At 43.2% G+C, this 22,108-nt stretch overlaps 2 protein-coding genes across 2 annotated transcripts; both read left to right on the forward strand.

Moving 5' to 3' along the window:
- The first annotated feature begins 3,476 nt into the window (after positions 1–3,476).
- Positions 3,477–4,415, forward strand: LOC120393587 (olfactory receptor 4D1-like). The gene has a single exon (XM_039518217.1). It carries the CDS (start codon positions 3,477–3,479, stop codon positions 4,413–4,415), a length of 939 nt encoding a protein of 312 aa, XP_039374151.1.
- Positions 4,416–8,408: 3,993 nt separating this feature from the next.
- LOC120393588 (olfactory receptor 4D2-like) lies at positions 8,409–9,356 on the forward strand. The gene has a single exon (XM_039518218.1). The coding sequence runs from the start codon at positions 8,409–8,411 to the stop codon at positions 9,354–9,356; it is 948 nt and encodes a 315-aa protein (XP_039374152.1).
- The last annotated feature ends 12,752 nt before the right edge of the window (positions 9,357–22,108 follow it).

Here is a 22,108-nt window from a genome sequence, read left to right on the forward strand (position 1 = left end):
AAGCAACCATATGAGTCGCTTATTTGTTCCTTTATGTATTTGGAACCTTTGATTTTGTCCTCCTGTCACAGGTGATCAGCAGACAAAGATTCCACCTCAGGGCGCAGCTTAAGAGGCAGGGTTTTTGCATGACATGAGCTGGTACATTTGCATCACCTCCCCTTAGAGATTTCCTGGGAAATAAATGTTGTTTGTCCCAGTCATTCATTCTTGTCTGGCTCATTATTTCAACTAGTTCTTGGAAGCTCATAACACTTCCTAGGGTTAACATTGGTTACATTTGAAATGTGCGTGGGGTGGGTGGGTTTTTTGGTTTTGTTTTGGGGTTCTATTTCTATCTTTGATACTTTACTTTTATATTATTTCCTGTCATGTCACTGTCAGAAATGCATAATATGAGCAGACTGAGCTCTTGAAGATTCTCGCTGTTAAGCATTTTCTCTGGCGTATGAATCACTTTTGTGGCTCTGTTCTGCACCCTACCCAAAACCAGATGCAGTATTCCGGTATCGGTCTCACCTACACTGCATACAGAGATAAAATCACCTTCCTACCCCTAATCACTATTTCCCGGTTTATATATCCCTTGGGTTCCTTTCAAAATCCCACTATTAAGCCTCCCCTATCTTTAATTAACTATTTTCCTCTGACAGAAACAGCCTTTTTTTAATTATTAAAGTGATCTACTCTGAAGAGTCAGTGTGTAAGAATGGCTGCTTCTTATTCCACACACATTCTCCTTGCATGTGTCCAGAGTCCGAGTTCCTACACTTAGGGAGAAAAATAATGTTTCCCTATTTTTTAATACTCAGAAATGGGAAGGGGGGATGGATTCTATTTAGGCCTGTGTATTATGGAAATAATATCCCACAGAGTACACGTAGTACAAATAACCAGAATACAAAACGTAGCCACATTATAATATTTAACCTATAATTACAGTAGGAACAATTGGAAAAAATATGACAACTTTAGTTCTAAACATCAGACTGCATTTTATTTTTGAACTTCATGTATTGTGCTTCACTTGCATTTATTATTTTAGTGGGTATACGCCACTATTAATACTGCACCATTTTTATTATTGAACTGTAACTTACAATTCTGTACATTACAATCAAATCATCTTTGTTTACATATGATGCGTATTTTAGCAATTGTAACTCTAAATTGAAAATCTCCTTGGAAAAAGGTGTTGGCAAAATAAATTATAATAAAAACAAACAACTCTGAAGGGAGGTAAATGTGTCCCCATGTAAGGCCTACCATATAAAATGATTTTTTTCTGTTTTATAAAAATAAAATAAAATAAAAAATATATTTTTATATTTGTAGAATAGGTAACAAACACCATCCACAGGCTATAGCAGATCAGAGCAATACGATGTCTATTAAGCAAAAAACCCTAGTGGGGTGCAGAGGAATGTGCAGGGGGCAGGAGTAAATGAGCAGCTCAAGCCGGGCCAGCTCCACTCAGGCAGGTGTCAGGGAGTCTTGGGCTGCCACACCTGCAGGGGTTGAGGGGGGGCCCTTGGGCCGGTCCTGGGTCGGTGGCAGGGGGCTTAGGATGGCCCCACAGGCAGGAAGCAGGGAGGGCTACGGGGGTGGCTTACATGGGGGGAGGGGGAGGGGGCTCAGGCCGGCCCTGTGTGGTGTCTCATTTTCCCTTTGGGAAATATGGTCTCCCTAGATAGCAGTGGATACCAAGGAATGCATCTGACCCAATCTCACAGCACATCTTGGCTTTTAGCAGTATCATCATTTTTTCCCCACAATGTACATGTTTCTTTTGTTAAAACCATGGCCCCTGGGACCCCCTGGTTCTGGGGCCAGTGATCACATTTCTCTCCCAGTGCCGAGAACTAAACTCGGGGCTCCTGGGACTTCTTCTTCTTCACAGGCCACCCAAAAGTCCATTTCATTCCATGCATCCCCAATATCCCTCTTGTGTCTGCCAGCCCAGCAGGGGGATCCAGAGCTGGCTGATAACCTCTGTTTGTCAGTGGGTAGCGACGGATGGCAGGAGAGAGATCACTTATGAGTTTTGGTGGCTGACATCAATACGTAACCAAACTGAACCACCCCAGGAATTTATTAATGATTCCCCTTGTGGCAGACTCTCTCAGTCTCCCAAGAGGCAGCTCTATAGTAAGAGGAAGATTTCTGGGGCTGTGTTGGCTTTGGAATGAGATCCACTTCCCCTGCCTGGCAGAACAGCAATGTGACTCTCCCAGGGCTTCCTCGCTTTGTCTGGAGGCAGCTGACTCTGACAGCATGCTGGAGGAGGTATTGATTCTTGAAATGTGCAGCATGATACTTGCGATAACCAATTTTTTATTGCAGGTGGGATGCTCAGAGCCCATGGTGAGAAGCAAGGAGAGATTTGGTTCGGGAGATCACACTGAGCCCTTGTATGATTTTCTGTTCTAACGAGTTCTAAGATATTGGCTGGTGCTTTCACACTCCTGCAGAGTAGGGAACAATTGGTCACTCCATTTTTGAGACAGCGACTAGATGCAGGGAGCCTCAGCTTTTGAAAGAATTCAGGTATCCAACTCCCTACCAAGTTCTATGGGAACTGGACATCCAACTATCTTCCTGTCTCTTGGAAATCCCAATCCAAGACAGGGTGTGAGTTATCCAGGGTCATAGAGGATGTTCACAGCAAGGCAGAAATAGAAGGCATCACCTCACAGGCTTTGGCAATAAACTTCCCTCCTAGAACTGGCATATACCCCACAAGAGAGTGTGGATGGGAAAATTCTGCTTTGTATTATATTTTTTTCAATTTTTCATCAGAAAAGTTCAATCAAAATGTTTTTTCTTTAATTTTGAATCAAAATTTTCTTCTGTCAAAAGAAGTCACTGTCCAAAAAAAAGGAGGGGGCGAGGTTCTCAGACTCAAAATATTTGACGGGAAAATGGCTTTTTGGATGAAAATCTGTTTTTTTCCATGAGAAAATTTCAAAACAAAGTGAAACTTGTCATTTCATTTGGATTCATTTCTTAATCTTCGCACAGCAAATTGTGAGAGATGCCATTTTTTTCACACTTTCTCACCTTCTTTTAAATTTCCCCATACAGTGGGAAAAGGTGGGGTAAAATAAAGCAGTGAGAGACTAGGAGGAAAGAGGTTGAAAATCTAAACCTGACAGTGAATACCAACATTTGGCAGGTCAGTTGAATCGGGGAGGGCCCTGTGGTGAGCAGAGGGCTCTTCTGGTGAGTAGTCTACTCCACTTCCCTCCCAGCACCCCATCCTGTGGTGAGCAGGGGGAGGATGACTTGTGTTTGATGAATCAGGGTTCTCCTGAAGTGAGGCTGAGGACACTGTGTTAGTAAGAAAAGCCCCAAACAATGTGTGCTTCTTAATGTGGATTGAAAATAGATTTAATATCAATAAGTTAAAGGGAAACTAAAAAAATATAATTATTATTAGCGCTCTTCAATTTGCAGGTATAGTTTAAGGACACGAAATGGAGCAGCAGAACCTCACCAGTACAGTGACTGAATTTGTTCTCTTGGGCCTCACCCAAAATCAGCAGTTGAAGTATTTTCTCTTCATGATCTTCTTCGTAGTCTACGTGACCACCTGGCTGGGAAACTTCACCATCATCATCACGGTGATCACCGACCACCGACTCCACACCCCCATGTACTTCCTGCTGGCCAACCTGGCTTTTATAGATGTCAGCGACTCCTCAGTCAATGCTCCCCACCTGCTTTCAGGTCTCCTCTCCCAGCATAAAACAGTCTCCTTTGAGGAGTGCATCCTCCAGATGTTCTTCTTCCACTTCATCGGGGGTGCAATGGTGTTTTTTCTTGTGGGGATGGCCATTGATCGGTACGTGGCCATCTATAAACCACTGAGATATTTGATTATCATGAACCGGGGCATGTGCATGGGGCTAGTGGTACTGGCATGGCTGGGTGGATTGTCTCACTCTGCTGTTCAGATTGGACTTCTCCTCCAGTTACCATTCTGTGGGCCCAACATCCTGGACAATTTTTACTGTGATGTCCCACAAGTCATCAAACTGGCCTGCACCGACACCTACTTGGTTGAACTGCAGATGGTCTTCAATGGTGGAGTGCTCCTCATCGTACTATTTATCAGTCTGCTGATTTCCTACACCATCATCTTAGTCAAGATCAGGACACATGTCACGGAAGGAAAACACAAGGCTCTGTCCACCTGTGGAGCCCAGATCTTGGTTGTGAGCTTAATATTCATTCCTGGCATCTTCATCTACGCTCGGCCCTTTAAGAAGTTCACCCTGGACAAGGCGGCCTCCGTCTTTTTCACAGTCATCTCCCAAATGTTGAACCCAATGATCTACACGTTGAGAAATGCAGAGATGAAAATCGCCATCAAGAGGCTGATGAGCAGAATGCTGTTGTCATGGAAGAAATGAAGGACATCGGTTATCTTTGAATGATCATTTCTATTAGAAACCGAACCTCAACACATCAGAGGGCGGATGTACACGCCATGTGAAATGTGCATTCCGTCGAAGAGAACACATACTACATACGCATGAGAAATTGTGTTAATGAATAAATTACACACCCAGGGTCACAAATCTCCATTGAAGTTCATGGGGCCAACTTGTTTAGATCAGCGTACTTCCATTGGAGTCAATGGGCCAGATCCCAGGCTTGTTTAAATCTTTGTAGATCCATTGGCATCAGTGGCTAATATCCCCAACTGCTGTACACAGATCCACTGGAGTCAGTGGGCCAGATCCCCAGCTGATGCAAAATGGTGTCACTCACAAACAGCTGATTTTCTGACTGAAATTTATTGGTTAAAGAAATATTCTACAAATGCAAATATTCTACAAATGCAAATATTCTACAAATTCCTGAAACAAATCATTTCTTCTCAAAAGGAGCAATATGCAATTTCATATATGTTGAAAAAATTGTGTCCTTAATTAGCATAAATATTATTTTATAACATATTACAGGAGAGGAATATGGTATTCTACTATTGTATGGCTTAGACCTTTTTACTCATACACATTTGCAGCTTACTTGTATTTTCCGTATGACTAGTTATCAGTATGAGTTAATAAAATTGAGTCTTTATTTTCATAGAGGATAAGAGTTAATTCTTTTATATGTTTCCATTTTGATTTCTAGCTTTACAGGTTAAACTACAGGTCTTTGGTTGTTTTGTTTTTTAATCCCTAATCCTGACTTTTACTGAGGCAATCAATCACTTTTTGATTGAATGTTGTTACTGTTAAAAGTGGCTTTTTAGACACTTTGAAAATGAAGTGAAAAATGTTATCATACATTATCCAGAGAAGGTTTGTTTTGTTTTGTTTTTGAAAGGGGGTGGGGAGTAGGTTTTACTTTTCTCTTCATCTATTAACATTTTCCTTAGAAAATCAGAAGAAAGTAAAAAAGAGAACCCAACAAAGTGTTATTCTATTCTGTAATAAATTAGAGCAGATACATCCATTTATTCTAACCTATGGTCCAGAATTTTAAGGTATTTAGCGACCTAGAATCATTTTCAATACCATCTCTGTAATCAGTCGGGATTAGACACCCATGTGCTTTTGAAAATCCCACTAGAGGCCTACATAGCTTTCAGAATCTGGCCCCAATTCTCTAACGCCTTCTGCTGCTGCCAACATGCACCCAGACATTGGTTCAAGGTGCTGCCCTTAGTCATTGGGTGAATAGCTTAGCCTACACACACAACAATGGAGAGGAGAAATCCACTCATTGCTGTCCCTGACATGGCTGGCAAAACCAGGAAGAAGTACATTCTAGCAGAAAAGTTGATCCCAGGTCCCTCACTCACACCATATATTCCCATAGAATCACAGATTATTAGGGACCTCAAGAGATCACCTAGTCCAACCCCCTGCTCAAAGCAGGACCAATCCCCCAATGGGCCCCCCTCAAGGATTGACCTCAGATCCCTGGGTTTAGCAGGCCAATGCTCAAACCACTGAGCTATCCCTCCCACATCTTGCTCTTCAGCTAGAATGTTGAAATTCTTGGACACTGTGTGTCTGTTGACTGTTAAGTCCAAAAGGAGACCGAATTTGAACTTTGACCTTTCTGTCAGAGCTCACCAACAGATGATCAGGATCTTCAACCATGCTCTTGGCTCAAATGTGTTAAAGTGGACGAGAGGGACTTGGCATGAGCATGCCTGATTGTTCTAATCACTGCACCTCACTCCTCTCCTAGAACTGCCATACACCCCACAAGTCCCCATTCCTATCTCTGGCTCTGACCACTGGAGAAGACTGATGTCTCAGTGCCAAAAGCAGCACCCATGAGTGCTGGGATTTCCGCTGCTTTGGAGGCGAGACAAAGGCCCAGTTCATCCGCAGTGTCCTGAATATAATCCTTGCGTCAGCTCCAGACAACTCTGAGAAGTTTGAAGCCTGTTGAGTTTGGATAGCTAAAAATAAACATGAAATAAACAAATAAAATAAACAAATGAAACACTTCAGGAACTTATTAATCATTCCTCTTGGGGCTGGCTCCCAAATCTCTGGGGAAGCAAGTTCTCGATCAAGCCCTGTAAAGATCAGGGGGATTTCAGAAAGTCTTTGGTCCCAGTGCCTGGGCAGATATTGTACATGTAAAAGATTTCTGGGGATGTTACATTTTTGGAACCAAGTTCCACTTCCCCTGTCAGTGGGCAATGAACATGTCTGAGATGTGACTTCCCCTGGCCATCCTCAGTCATTTGGAGGCAGCCAGCTTCGAGATCACCGACACAGCAGTCTGTGTGAGGTAATTATTTTCATGGCACAAAAGCTGCCATTTACTACAAGCTGGGATAGGCGTTGTGATTGCAGGGCATGGGGCGGGAGGTGGGTGGGCAACTTTTCTGATATTGGCTTGGATTTTTAGAGGCTCTTATGTGATTTATGAGGAGTGAACAGACCCTTTTAGTACAACTGTCTGAGACCTTCACGAGACTAGCTCTGTCTGAACAAGCTTTTCCTATGGCAGCGGCTCTATGCCGCTCTGAGGTGAAAGACATTTCCTCTGAGGCAGGTTGGAACTGGGAAGTTATGACTGAAAAAAGCCCAGGGAAATGCCCTGATCTGTGGATATAATTTCAGTGAGATTCCCTGCACCTATTCTCCTTTGAAACTCCCAGATGGGGAGGAGACATGAATTAGGCAGGGTCCCAGAAAGCATCCGTAGTAGGGCAGAAATTGAATCCAGCTCCTCAGAATCCAAGATCCATGCGTTAGCCACAAATACATTCTCCCTCATCATGCGCAGCAACGGAACACTGTGCTTTAATGGTGAGATATTTAGGGCTGGTTGACATTTTTGGCAAAAACATGCAAACAAAACAGCCCCAGAAATTTGAGCTTTTCCACAAAACCAAACTTTCATCTGGAAAAATCTCTTTTCTCTCTTTTTTAATGGAATGCTTAATTTCTTCCTTTTTCATATGTAAATAAAATAATAGAAATTGTCATCCCGCCACATACACATCATTTTCTCACATATTTCTCACATATTTTAATTGAACATTTTTTGTTGGGAAAAAGTGATTTTTTTCAACGACCTCAAAAGATTTTCAAAACTGTTAATGACAGTTCAGTATCCATTATTCCATAGTAACTCTGAATATTTCACTCTAGATTCACACTTGGAAACATTTATGAGTTCACACTTTTTTAATGTGAGTGTCTAAAGTTCAGCACCAGAATCCGTAGGCACCTTAATAAAGCAATGGCATTTTTCAGAGATGTTGAGCACATGGTAGTCCTGCTCAAGTAAACTAGTCAAAATTCCTTCTCTTCTTGGAGCCACTTGAAGGGGCCAAAGATCAACATCATGTGAAGGTGGGTTACAGGTGTTCAGTAATTCTGATATCTAGACCAGGAGTTGTGCAACAGAATCCCATGAATCAGTGGTTCACAAATTTTCCATTGCAATTCTCCTCCCATCTTGTGAGGATCAAGCTAGGATCCCCCTCCGATTTAGCATCTATGATCCCCCAGATGAGAGCCCCTGGATTCTGAGAATCGCCGCCTAAATGCACTCCCTGCAAATCCACTTGCTTCCCAAACCAGAACCTCTAGACCCAGCCAGGAATCTGTGGACGATGGGTGGTGTGCCCCATCAGGACTTCAGGAAGATGAATGGATATAGTGGTTAGTATGAGGCTTGTTTGGGTGTGCAGATCACTCCTATTCACTGGTGGAGATTGTAGTGTCTGCTGAAGCAGGGTTACTGAACACTGCGGCTGGGGACAGATATATAGAATTTAGCAAACAAAAGAAATTCATAATCAAATGTGTTTCTTAAGGTGCAGTTAATGCTCATTTCATGTCAGTAACATGTAGTGGGATTACATAATGATTATTATCATCACTCTTCCCTCTGCAGGAGCATTTTGAGGTTCATAAATGGAGCAGGAGAACCTCACCACCACAGTGACAGAATTTGTCCTCTTGGGCCTCACCCAAAGTCCTGAGCTGCAGCGATTCCTCTTCATTGTCTTCTCCATAGTCTACCTGACAACCTGGCTGGGAAACTTCACCATCATCATCACTGTGATCACCGAGCACCAGCTTCACACCCCCATGTACTTCCTGCTGGCCAACCTGGCTTTCATGGATGTCGGCGACTCATCAGTAAATGCTCCAAAATTTCTGGCGGGTCTCCTCAGCCAGCGTAAAACCATCTCATTCAATGAGTGCTTCCTGCAGATGTTCTTCTTCCACTTCATCGCCGGAGCAATGTCATTTTGCCTTGTGGGGATGGCAGTCGATCGGTACGTGGCCATCTATAAACCACTGCGGTATTTGACAATTATGAACCCTGGTGTGCTCGTGGGGATAGTGGTACTGGCATGGCTGGGTGGATTGGCTCACTCTGCTGTTCAGATTGGACTGCTCCTCCAGTTACCATTCTGTGGGCCAAATGTCCTGGACAATTTCTACTGTGATGTTCCACAGGTCATCAAACTGGCTTGTACCGAGACTCACCTGCTCGAACTGCAGATGGTCTTCAATGGTGGAGTGCTACTTGTAATGATATTCATCATTCTGCTTATTTCCTATGCTACCATCTTAGTCAAGATAAGGACATACCTCACAGAAGGGAAACACAAGGCTCTGTTGACTTGTGGAACCCAGATTACCGTGGTGTGTTTAATATTCATACCCTGCATCTTCATCTATGCTCGACCCTTCCAGAAGTTCACCCTGGACAAGGTGGTCTCAGTCATTTACACTGTAATCACCCCAATGCTGAACCCGATGATCTACACGCTGAGGAATGCTGAGATGAAGAAGGCCATCAAGAGACTGATGAGGAGAGTGCTGTGCTCAAGGAGGGAAATAAATACATAATTTATCTTTCAATGTTGATTTGTGTTGAAAAACTGAATTCAGCATAGCAGAGAGCAGATGTATGGGGTATGTGGAATGTATTGTGTGGTCATACAGTGCACTCATGAGAAACTGTGCTCACAAATGAGTGATAGACTGAGGGTCAGAACCTTCATAAAGGGATGAAAAGCAATCGGTTTAAATAAGATATGACTCCATCAGGTTAAATGGGCCAGATCCCCAGCTAGAGGAAATGGGGGCATCTCCCTAAATTGCTTCCACCAGCTTAGGCTTTGACCCTGAGACTTGATGGTTGAAATACCAATGAGGAATCCATGAGGAATCAATATCTTCTCTGAGAAAAAAGCTGTTCAGTATATTAAGTGTCATAAATAATGTACTGGTTGTGGTGAGGAAATTACTGTAGAGTATTGCAAGAAGTGATTAGGAACAATCTTTTGCTTTATGGCTTATATTTTTATCCCTTATACATATACAACCCTTACCTGTATTTGTCATGTGACTTCCCATCAAAGTGATTTAAGAATGATCAAACCTTACTTTCACAAGGAAGTGATTTTAATATTCATACATGCTATTTCTGTTTCTATCTCTGACTTCACAGGTAAAAAGACAAAAACAAACAAAACACAACTTGGACTTGCTTGTCTTTTCTGTTAATCCTTATATAGAGTGCAGTAAAGGATAGAGTTTCATTGATAATATATAAATAATATTAAAAAAAATTTCCGTACATATTCCAGATTTTTGTTGTCAAGGGGAAAAAAAGATGTTGATGTTTCCATATTTACTTCGAAAGAACGAAAGAACGAAAGAACGAAAGAAAGGAAAATTGGTGGATATTTTGTTATAAAGGAAACAATTATGAAATTTTCCAATAAGAGAAAAACAGAGTTGTTTTCCAAATATAAATAATTTTGTAAACTTTCAAATAATATTGTGGTTCTTTTTTCTTTCTCAAAAAGTGCTATATTCTCAAAATTTAAGAGCTAAAGAAGCTGTTCTACAGTTATAATTATTTAGATCAAACTGGGCACCTGTTCCACAACAGATCTACTCTTCCTGTGTACCAAAACTTGAGTTTCAGATCCAGAAATGAATTATAACTATCTATACTCCTGTTAAGACCTCCAATACAAACATTGTTCTGCAACACAGCTTCACGCTATTTCTAGAGAGAAAAGGTAGGTGATGTAATATCTTTTCTTGTGCCACCTTCTGTTGATGAAAGAGACAAGCTTTCATGCTTACACAGAGCTCTTCTTCTGGTCTGGGAAACTTACTTAGAGTGTCACAATTAAATACAAGATGGAACTGATAGTTTAGCATCTAGAGTTAGCACATATTTCAAGGGATCATTCAAGGTGAAGTTGCCCATTAACAATGCTCCAGTCATAGGGAGGAAAGAAAGTGTGGGGGGACACTAAATGCCCAAATAGCAACTATGTGGGTGAAACCAGACAATCACAACTCTCTCCAACAAACTCACACTTTTATTCCCCACTTTGAACTTTAGCGTTCACAAGATGGGGACCTGCATGGACTCCTCAAAACTAAAATTCTAGTTTAGATTTGGTTCTTGCTGCCACCAGTCAAGTTTTAAGTGTCTGACACACTCCCTGTTCCCCTGGGGAACACAGATCCAAACTCCTTGAATCTTAACACAGAGGGAAATAATCCAATTCCCCCCTTCTTCCCCCATCCCCTAGTCCTTGAGAGAGATACCTTGATTCAAACTCCTTGAATCAAACAAAGAGGGATTCACTTTTCCCCCTCCTTCCCTGAAAATCCAAACAAGGGAAGAAATCAATCAAGTTCTAAAAAAGAAAAGATTTTATTAAAGAAAGAAAAAAAAGTACACTATCTCTGTATTACCAGGATGCAAAAATACAGGGTCTAACTTATAAACCTGGAGAGGCTTCCCCCCTCCCCTCCTTTCTCAGAACAATCAAAGTAACAGCAAACAGAAATAAAGATATTTCTCCAGCAACCACACAATTGCAAATGCAGAAATTAATTAGAAGATTAATTCGCCTTTCTAATACTCACTATACTGGATAGTAGGAAATACTCCAGGAGAACTTGGAGACATGTCTGGCCTCTCTTAGATCCAAAGAGAGCACGGCAATTCAAAAAAAAAGACACAGACAAAGCCTTCCCTCCACAGAGATTTGAAATTATCCTGTCCCTTGATTGGTCCTCTGGTCAGGTGTTCATCAAGTTACTGAGCTTGTTAACCCTTTACAGGTAAAAGAGACTTTAACCCTTAACTATCTGTTTATGACAACACCTGGGTGAACACTTTTCACTAAGTGATCACTCTAAATCTGACCTGTCAGTCCTCATGCTCAGAGGAAACCTGCACAACACTGGGTAAGCTCAAAAGGTTGTCTCTCTTGCCAACAGATATGTCACATAAAAGATATTACCTCCCCCACCTTGTCTCTCCAGTATCCTCAGACTGACACAGTTACTGCATACACACTATTTCTGACTGTAATATCTTTAGAACAGAACTGTCAATCAATGTCAAATCAATCACACCTATATATAATGAATGAAGTCAACAAGAACATAAAAAATTAAGGGTTTGGTATTCAACTGAGGTCAGTGGGGTCAGCATGTGACCGGGATGGGGACTACTGAGAGGCACTGAGGGCAAGGTGTCAAGGAGATGGGTTTCCACAGGGGTCCACAGTGAGAGCAGCTTTTCAGTGATGGAGACCATCTAGGTAACCCGAGAAAGACAGAGTGAGGGAGGCGGGGAGAAAAATATAATCACTTCTATGCCCATGCAGTCAGCAGACTTGGATTGTGTTGGGAAAAATGGTAAGTGATTGATCTGCTCCCAACCCAGCAGATCAGAATTCTTGTCTCTTGCAAGCCGGCCCAGGTGGGTCTATTCAGTTCTGTTCAAGGCATAAAGGTGAGATTTTTAAAGGTATTTAGAGGGCCCAGTGGAATGTCCAAAAGCACCTAGGTGCCTTTGTACTCAATGGGTTTAGGCACTCAGGTGTATTTGGAAATCCCATTAAGTGCCTAAATACCTTAAAAAAACTGGCACTAATTCTCTACACACATCTGGGCATCAGTCTAATGTGCTGCTCAGTCCCCCCACACATAACAAGCGATCCTCTCCCTGTTTTCCTGACGTGACTGGCAAATTCGGGAGAAGATCATTCTGGCGGAGATGTTGGTCCCAGGTCCCTCACTGACGCCATACATTCCCATGTTCCTGTTGAGCTGGAATGTTGAAATTCTTGGACACTGATTGTCCATTGGCTGCTGAGTGCAAAAGGGGACCGAATTTGAACTTTGACCTTTCAGGCAGTGCTCACCAAAAGATAATCCGGATCTTCAGCCTTGCTCGTAGCTCAAGTATGTTAAAGAGGCCGTGAGGGACTTGGCATGACCATGCCTGCTTGTTCTAACCATTACACCTCACTCCCCTCCTAGACCTGGCATACAACCCACAAGTCTCCATCTCTGACCCCTGGAGCAGACTGATCTCTCAGTGCCAGGAGAAGCACCCAGGAGTCCTGGGATTTCTGCTGCTTTGGAGGCCAGACAAACACCCAGTTCATCCACTGTGTCCCGACTATCCTCCTTGTGTCAGCCCCAGACAACTCTGCAAAGTTTACAAGCCTGTTGAGTTTGGATGGCCAGAAATAAACATGAACTAAATGAAACACTCCAGGAACTTATTAAGGATTCTCCTTGTGGTGCAATCTCCACACCTCTAGGGAAGCAACTTCACAATCAGGCCCCATACAGCTCAGGGGGATTTCAGGGAATCTTTGAGCCCAGCGCCTGGGCAGATATTATACATTGAAAAGATTTCTGAGGATGTGCCATTTTTGGAACCATGCTCACTTCCCCTATCAGTCAAGAGAGCAATGAACATCTCTGAGATGTGACTTCCCCTGGCCATCCTCAGTCGTTTGGAGGCAGCCGGCTCTGAAAGCAGAAAGCAGACTTTTACTGCAGAACATCTTCGATGTGCTACTAGAACATAAGAACGGCCGTACCGGGTCAGACCAAAGGTCCATCTAGCCCAGTATCTGTCTACCGACAGTGGCCAATGCCAGGTGCCCCAGAGGGAGTGAACCTAACAGGAAATGATCAAGTGATCTCTCTCCTGCCATCCATCTCCATCCTCTGACAAACAGAGGCTAGGGACACCATTCCTTACCCAGCTCTAGACATTGTGATAGCAGGTGATGAAGGTGGGAAGACAGTTTTTCTGATATTCAGGGCCGACCAGAGGGGGGGGCAAGTGGGGCAATTTGCCCCAGGCCCCGGGCCCAGCAGGGGCTCCGTGAGCCCTGGCCCGGCAGCGGTCCGGGTCTTTGGCCGGCATTTCGGCAGACGGGGGGCCCTTCAGTGCTGCCGAAGACGCGGGGCGACTGAAGGGCCCCCTGCCGCCGAAGACCTGGACCGCTGCCGGGTGACTACAAGCGCCGTGGCTTCCCCGCTTTGCCCCAGGCCCCCTGAATCCTCTGGGCGTCCCTGCTGATATTGACTTGGCTATTTAGAGGAACCTAAGTGAGTCAGAAAGAGAACTGAGAACAGAACCTATCTGAGACCTTCCGTGAGACTATCTCTGTCTGACCAAGCTTTCCCTATGGCTTCTCCTATGGCTCTATGCTGCTCTGATGTGAAAGACATTTTCTCTGAGGCAGGTTGGAGCATGGAAGTGAAAACTGGGAAAAGCCCAGGGAAGTGCCGTGATCTGTGGATAAAACCTGAGTGCGATTCCTTGCATCTAACTTTCTCATTCTCCTTTAGAACTCCCAGATGGGAGTGGATATGAGTTTTCCAGGGTGCCAGAAAGATGTCTGCAGTAGGGCAGAATTTCTGTGACAGAACTGTAGCCATCCTCCCGCTTTCCTCATGGAAACAGAGCACGGTCCTTTAAGGATGAGATTTTTAGGGCTGGATGACATTCTTGTGCGGGGGAGGTGGTGGGACATCTTGCTGAAGAATGAGCTTCCCTCAAAATCCAAATTGCAGATAGGAAAATCTCTTCTTTCATTTTGTTACCAAAAAATTGAATTGGAAGTTTTATTTCTTACTCTTTCAAATACAAAAAGAATGAGAGAAAGGGTCCCCCCGCCCACCCCCTGCCATGCACACAACATTTTCTCACATGGTTTTATACCCTCCCCTTTTGTTTTTTCCTTTGGAAAAGGTGAGGTAACATAAAAAAGTTAAGGGAAAAAATTGGTTGAGGGGACATTAAAAGTAGAATGGCCAAGCAGATAGAGCTCTGGACTGGACCACAGACAATCTCTGTTATATTCCTAGCTCTACCGATAGCCTGCAAGTGTCATTGTCTAACTCACAACCCCATCTGTGCCTCAATTTCCCATCTGTTGGATAGAATTAACAATAGTGACCTCCTCTGTAAGCTGCTTTGAGATCCATGAATGAACCCCACTATACAGGGCTAAGTGTCAAATATTTACCCCACTATACAGAGCTAAGTGTTAAAAGTGACACATTTTTTGTTTCCCAAAAAAAGGAGCCAAAATTTGAAAATTTGAAAGAAAAAAATATTTACAATTGAAACGAAAACATTGGGGGAAATGAAATTTTCATAGAATCATAGAAATGTGGGGCTGGAAGGGACCTCATGAGGTCATCAAGTCCAGCCCCCTGCACTGAGGGGGCTGGACTTGATGACCTCATGAGGTCCCTTCCAGGGATAATCCGGTGCTGAGGCAGCACCGAGTGAACCTAGCCCATCCCTGATAGGTGTTTGCCCAACCTGTTGTTAAAAACCCCCAGTGATGGAGATTCCACCACCTCCCCTGGAAGCCTGTTCCAGCGCTTAACAACCCTGAGAGTTAGCAAGGTATTGCTAATATCTAACCTAAATCTCCCTTGCTTCAGAATAAGCCCATTGCTTCTTGTCCTCCCGTCAGTGGACGTGAAGAACAATTGATTCCTATCCTCTGTATAACAGCCTTTAACAAATTACAACACTGCTCTTAGGTCCCCCTCAGTCTTCTTTTCTCAAGACTAAACATGTCCTTTATTTCTGACCTTTCCTCATAGGTCAGGTTTTCTAAAGCTTTTATCATTTTTGATGTTCTCCTCTGGATCTCTCCAGTTGGTCTGTGTCTTTCCTAAATTGCGGCACCCAGAACTGGACACAATACACCAGCTGAAGCCTCACCAATGTTGAGCTGAGAGGGACAGTTACCTCCTGTGTCTTACGTACACCCCAGTATGATATTAGCCTTTTTCACAACTTCATCATGTTGAATAATATTCATTTTGTGAGCCACTCTGACCCCCACCACTCCCAATCCTTTTCAGCAAATATGGCATCTGTGCTAACTATGCAGTGCCTGGCTAGCTCAGTCAGTAGCATATGACACTTTTAATCCTAGGGGTGTGGGTTCATGTCCTGCATTAGATACAGCAAATTTTTGATTTAGTTGGTATTGGTTCTGCTTTGAGCAGGGGGTTGGACTCTCGATTGGTACGTGGCCATCTATAAACCACTAAGATACTTGACTATCATGAACCAAGGTGTGTGCATGGCATTAGTGTTCAGTGCATGGCTGGGTGGGTTGGCTCACTCTGCTGTTCAGGCAGCAAAGAATCCTGTGGCACCTTATAGACTAACAGAAGTTTTGCAGCATGAGCTTTCGTGGGTGAATACCCACTTCTTCGGATGCAAGCATCTGCTGTTCAGCTTGGACTGCTCCTCCAGTTACCATTCTGTAGTCCAAATCTCTTGGACAATTTCTACTGTGATGTCCCACAAGTCATCCAAATGGCCTGTATTGACACTCACCTGGTAGAACTGCAGATGATCTTCAATGGTGGGGTACTGCTCATAATAGCATCATCATCATGGTGCTGATATCCTACGCTTTCATTTTAGTGAAGATCATGACACATATTACAGAAGGGAAAACACAAGGCTCCATCCACTTGTGGAACTCAAATTACTGTGGTGCATATACAATTCATACCCAGCATCTTTGTCTACACTCAGCCCTTCAAGCACTTCACCCTGGACAAGGTGGTTTCAGCCATTTACACTGTAATCACCCTGATGCTGTACTTGATGATCTACACGCTGAGAAATGCTGAGATGAAGAAGGCCATCAGGAGACTGATGAGCAAAGTGCTGTGCTCAGGGAGGAAGATAGAAGCATAATTTATCTTTCAATGTCCATTTGTGTTAAAAACCTGATCTCAGCAGGTATTAGACAGGAGATGTATGTGGCCTGTGAAACGTGTAAGAGATCAGAAAGTAGAAAAAGTGGATGGTGTAAATAAGGGTTTATATTGAGGATTCTTGATTCAGATTCTTCTAAGAATGATTTCAATTGATGAGGAATCGATGAAAATCAAAAACTTCTCCAAAAAAAAAGATTGGTTGAATAAATTATGTATCATAACTAATGTACTAAATGTGATAAAGAGATTAATATAAAATGTTCCAATGGGTGAATAAAAACATTCCTTTTATTTACAACTTATTCTTTTTCTCCTTTCTACACATAGAACACTTATTTGTCTTTACCTAATGGCTTCTCATCAGAATGGTTTAATAATATTGAGGCCTTACATTCACATGGAACTGGTTTTAATTTTCCTACATGATGTTACTAATTATATCTCTAACTGCACACACTGAACTATACTCATCTCTGGTGTTCTTTTCTCCTAATATTGATATAAACAAATAAGAATATATATAAGAATAGCCATAATGGGTCAGACCAAAGGTCAATCCAGCCCAGTATCCTGTCTGCCGACAGTGGCCAATGCCAGGTGCCCCAGAGGAGTGAACCTAATAGGTAACGATCGAGTCATCTCTCTCCTGCCATCCATCTCCACCCACTGACAAACAGAGGCTAGGGACACCATTCCTTACCCATCCTGGCTAATAACCATTAATGGACTTAACCTCCATGAATTTATCTAGTTCTCTTTTAAATCCTGTTATAGTCCAAGCCTTCACAACTTCCTCAGGCAAGGAGTTCCACAGGTTGACTGTGTGCTGTGTGAAGAAGAACTTCCTTTTATTTATTTTAAACCATTTTTATTTGGTGGTCCCTAGTTATTATATTATAGGAACCAGTAAATAACTTTTCATATTCACTTTCTCCACACCACTCATGATTTTATATACCTCTGTCATACCCCCCACTTAGTCTCCTCTTTTCCAAGCTGAAAAGTCCTAGCCTCTTTAATCTCTCCCCATATGGGACCCATTCCAAACCCCTAATCATTTTAGTTGCCCTTCTCTGAACCTTTTCTAATGCCAGTATATCTTTTTTGAGATGAGGAAACCACATCTGTACACAGTATTCAAGCTGTGGGAGTACCATGGATTCATATAAGGGCAATAAGATATTCTCCAATTTATTCTTTATCCCTTTTTAAATGATTCCTAACATCCTGTTTTCTTTTTTGACTGCCGCTGCACACTGCGTGGATGTCTTCAGAGAACTATCCACAATGACTATCCACGATAACTCCAAGATCTCAAGAACATGGAGTTATAAACATATAAAAACATTTTTGCTGGATTTTTTAGTGTCCTTTCCATTGTTAACAAATAAATGACTTCAAATATTTTCTGTATATATATATATATTTTTTTAAAAAAAGAACAAATTTTCCTAATGATTCTTAGTTTTTTAATTTTTCCATATTGATTCCTTTTATACTAAGAAAGAAAGAAAGAATAAATATGAAATTTTACAGTAAGAGGACATGATGGGGAGGGGGCTACAAAGGGGTCACTGAGGGCAGCACATGTTGGGGGGCTGTAAAGGGGTCACTGAGGGCAGGGTGTTGAGGGGAGGGGGCTGCAAAGAGGTCACTGAGGGCAGGGGGAAAAATCATGGAAATATACCTAGAAATAGAAGGGACCTTAAAAGGTCATTAAGTCCAGTCCCCTGCCTTTACTAGCAGGATCAAGTACTGATTTTTGCCCCAGATCCCTAAATGGCCTCTTAAAGGATGGAATATACAACCCTGGGTTTAGCAAGCCACTGCTCAATCCACTGAGCCATTCCTCCTCCCATGTCCTCTGAGGGCAGGGTGTGAAGGGGAGGGGACTGCAAAGGGGTCAATGAAGGCAGGATTTGGAGGGGGGCTACACAATTATCTCTGAGGGCAGTGCTGATCGGGGTCATTGAGCGCAGGGTGTGCAGGGGAGGGGGCTTCACAGAGGACACTGAGGGCTGGGTTTTGGGGGGCAGGTATTTCACAGGGGTCACTGAGGGGATGGTGTGAAGGGGAGGGGGCTGCACTGGTGTTACCGATGGCAGAGTGTGGAGAGGAGGGGGCTGCACTGGGATCACTGAGGGCAGGGTGGGGTCTGCACACAGGTCACTGAGGGCAGAAGTTGTAGGTAAGAGGATACCCAGTGTTTAAGATGGGCTGAATGCTATAAGGAAGAATAACTTTTTTTCCCTTGCCACATGACTATCCATTGTTATCATGAATGACTATGAGTTGTCCTTGTGAGTTCCAATATACAGGAACGCCACACTTAACGTTGTAGTTATGTTCCTGAAAAATGTGACTTTAAGCAAAATAGTGATGGCGGGATAGCTCAGTGGTTTGAGCCTTGGCCTGCTAAACCCAGGGTCATAAATTCAATCCGTAAGGGGGCCATTTGGGGACTTAGTTGGGGATTGGTCCTGCTTTGAGCAGGGGTTGGACTAGATGACTTCCTGAGGACCCTTCCAACCCTAATAATCTATGATGTTAAGCAAATCCAATTTCCCCATAAGAATTAATGTAAATGATGGGGTTAGGTTCCAGGGAAAAAAACTTTCACCAGACAAAAGACTATATTTTATATATATATATACACACACACAGAGTATAAGTTTTAAACAAACAATTTAATACTGGTACACAGTGACGATGATTGTGAAGCTTGGTTGACGTGGAGGAGTCAGAGGGTGGGATATTTCCCAGGGAATGCCTTACCGCTAAATGAACTAGCAATTGACTGAGCCCTCAGGGGTTAACTCTCACACTCTACAAGGCAGCAGGAAAGGAGGGACGGCAGACAGAGACACATACCCTTTAAGTAGCTGACCCCAGGCTTAAGTACACTGCCTTGTTAATTAAATCCTCTTGCTGAGACCTGAGACCGCAGCTACTGCCTAGATGTTCCCTCCATTGTGTGTCCCCCCCTGTACTATGGAAGATGGGGTAAGTGGGGTGCAGGAGCAGGGCAGGGCAGATACCCTGACAATAGCCCCCCTCTTCCCCCCTCCCCCATACAGCAAGCAGGAGTCTCTGGGAGCAGCTCCAAGGCAGAGGGCAGGAGCAGCACATGGCAGTGTGGAGAGGGAACTTAGGGGAGTGGGGAGCTGATAGGGGGAGCTGATAGTGGGGTTGCTGGTCCACCCTGGTTCCAACCACCCACCAGCTAGCTGCAATGGGCTTCTCTTCCTGCGAGCAGTGGACACAACAGGTGGCTGCCAAGACATTAGAAAGGAGCATTTCACAACTTTAAATGAGCATGTTCCCTAATTGATCAACAACTTAACATTGAAACAACGTTAACTGGGACGACTTTAAGTGAGAAGTTCCTGTATAAGGTTTGGCTTGAGTGAGAATGAGAATTACTCTAGTGCGTGAGCATCCTTTAGAGTTTTCACTACGACATCCCACAACTCATCCAACTGGCCTTAACCGACACCTTCCTGGGCGACCTGCTGATGGCCTCCAACGGTGCAATGCTTCTCCTCATAATCTTTATACTCCTCCTCTTTTCGTACATCATCACATTAGCCAAGATAAGGACAGACATCACAGAAGGGAAGCACAACACACTGTCCTCCTGCAGAACCTAGATCACAGTCATCTACGCTTGACCCTTCCGGAAATTCCCCCCAAATAAGTTGGGCTTCAGTCTTCATAGCGTATCCACAACATGCCTCAGGTGGTGTGTGACCAGGATTTATCCCCGAACTTGGTCTGCTGGTTGGATCATTAGCTTCCCTGGCCCAGGTACTGATGGGGAGCGCGACATGAATGCTGGCTTCAGTCATGAACTCTGTAATCTCCTGGATGCTGCTCATTGTTCTCCATGCTGAGAAACACCAAAATGAAAAAGGCCATCACAAGAGTGAAGAGCAGTATCCTGTTCTCGGGATGAAACTATAACAGCAGAATTTATCTTGGCATTAGCTTTTTTTCTTTTGAAATTATTATTCTACATGCATTTTTCATTGCAATATTAATAAACCTCATTTATAATCTCTATTACATTTAAAAATATGTATTGGGGATCAACCTCTTACCATGATGCTTATAATCATTACAGTCCAATTCCAAATGTAGATATGATTCATTACATACTCTAATAGACCCCGGACTAGGGATCTCTACCATCTTCTCCACTGGAGGAATTCCCCCCTACTTTATTCCTTCAGGCCACTAGTGTTGAATTTAGACAACAAGGAAATTTCCCAATCCAATATCTCTGTTAAGGTGGAGGTAATATTGATTTAATATAAGCAATTTAAAGGGACAAAAATATCACTGAGGTTATTTCTGTTTGTTTTTTGTTTGTTTGTTGTTTGTTTTTTTGCAAAAACAAAATGGAACATTTTCAAAAATGGAAATACAAGTTCTTTTCCAAAATTACAAATAATGTGTAGGAAAATAAACTGTGTTAAAATGGGTTACTTCAGTCTGACTGACATATGCTGCAGGTTGCATGCTGCTAATCATAAAATGTCCTCTGAGTGTCTAAAAAAGGATAGCTGACTATTTCCTAACACAAAAAATGTTGCATCCAACAGCAGGGAATTCTATAGCAGACCAAATCTCGACAGCAAAAGAGAACTAAAAGAAAATTGTTGCATGGGTGCAAATGATCAGCACACAATTACATTTGTTATGTGCAAACAGCATAAAATCTAAAGCAATAGCACCCAGTGCTTTAAAAGGCCAGTTTCACAAAGATGAGTCGAATCAAGTGGTAGAAAAAGTTTAAACAGAAAAATGGAAGGATAATTAGGAACTGCTTCAGAACACTTCATTAGATGACACAAAAGCTACAACTGAGAGACAAGGTTACGCTGGTTAGAAAAAAACAGTTTGGCTTGCAGGGCAAATGAAAGCAATTATAAAGGATGGGATAGACATTAAGGTCAGGCTGTGACAGACACGGGGCTGCACAAGGGTCCTTCGTAGTGCTGAGCAAGGAGGATTCTAAGATTGCAAGTTGAGTATGGAGAAGGAGAAATGTCTTTTCCGTACCCCGCAGTGTAATAAAGGCCAAACTTCACAATATGGTCCTGGTGGCTGAGTCACTTCCCCCCTTCCCTGTGATATAGGGACCATATACATAATGTTGGGAGCCCTATTTATCCCCTACCTCTGTGAGGTGCTTATCAAAGCTCCCAGGCCTGGTAGGCCAGGTTTGGTGCCCGGACTTTGTACAGAACCTGTCTGTGAGGAGAGACACAGGAAAGGAGAGGGGGAACCACAGCAGGGGGGTTGAAGACTCTCTGGGCATGGGGTGCTGCCACTTTAGACACCTACATCCCAGAATCAGACCCCAGTGGCAGGGCCGGCTCCAGGGTTTTTGCCGCCCCAAGCAGCAAAAAGAAAAAATAAAAAAAGCCGCAATCTGCTCTACCGCCGCTGCTTCAGTCTTTGGCAGCAATTCGGTGGCAGGTCCTTTGCTCTGAGAGGGAATGAGGGACCTGCCACCGAATTGCCACCGAAGAGCTGGACGTGCCGCC

Source organism: Mauremys reevesii, unplaced genomic scaffold, assembly GCF_016161935.1.
Source record: "Mauremys reevesii isolate NIE-2019 unplaced genomic scaffold, ASM1616193v1 Contig24, whole genome shotgun sequence".
Classification (NCBI taxonomy): Eukaryota; Metazoa; Chordata; order Testudines; family Geoemydidae; genus Mauremys; species Mauremys reevesii.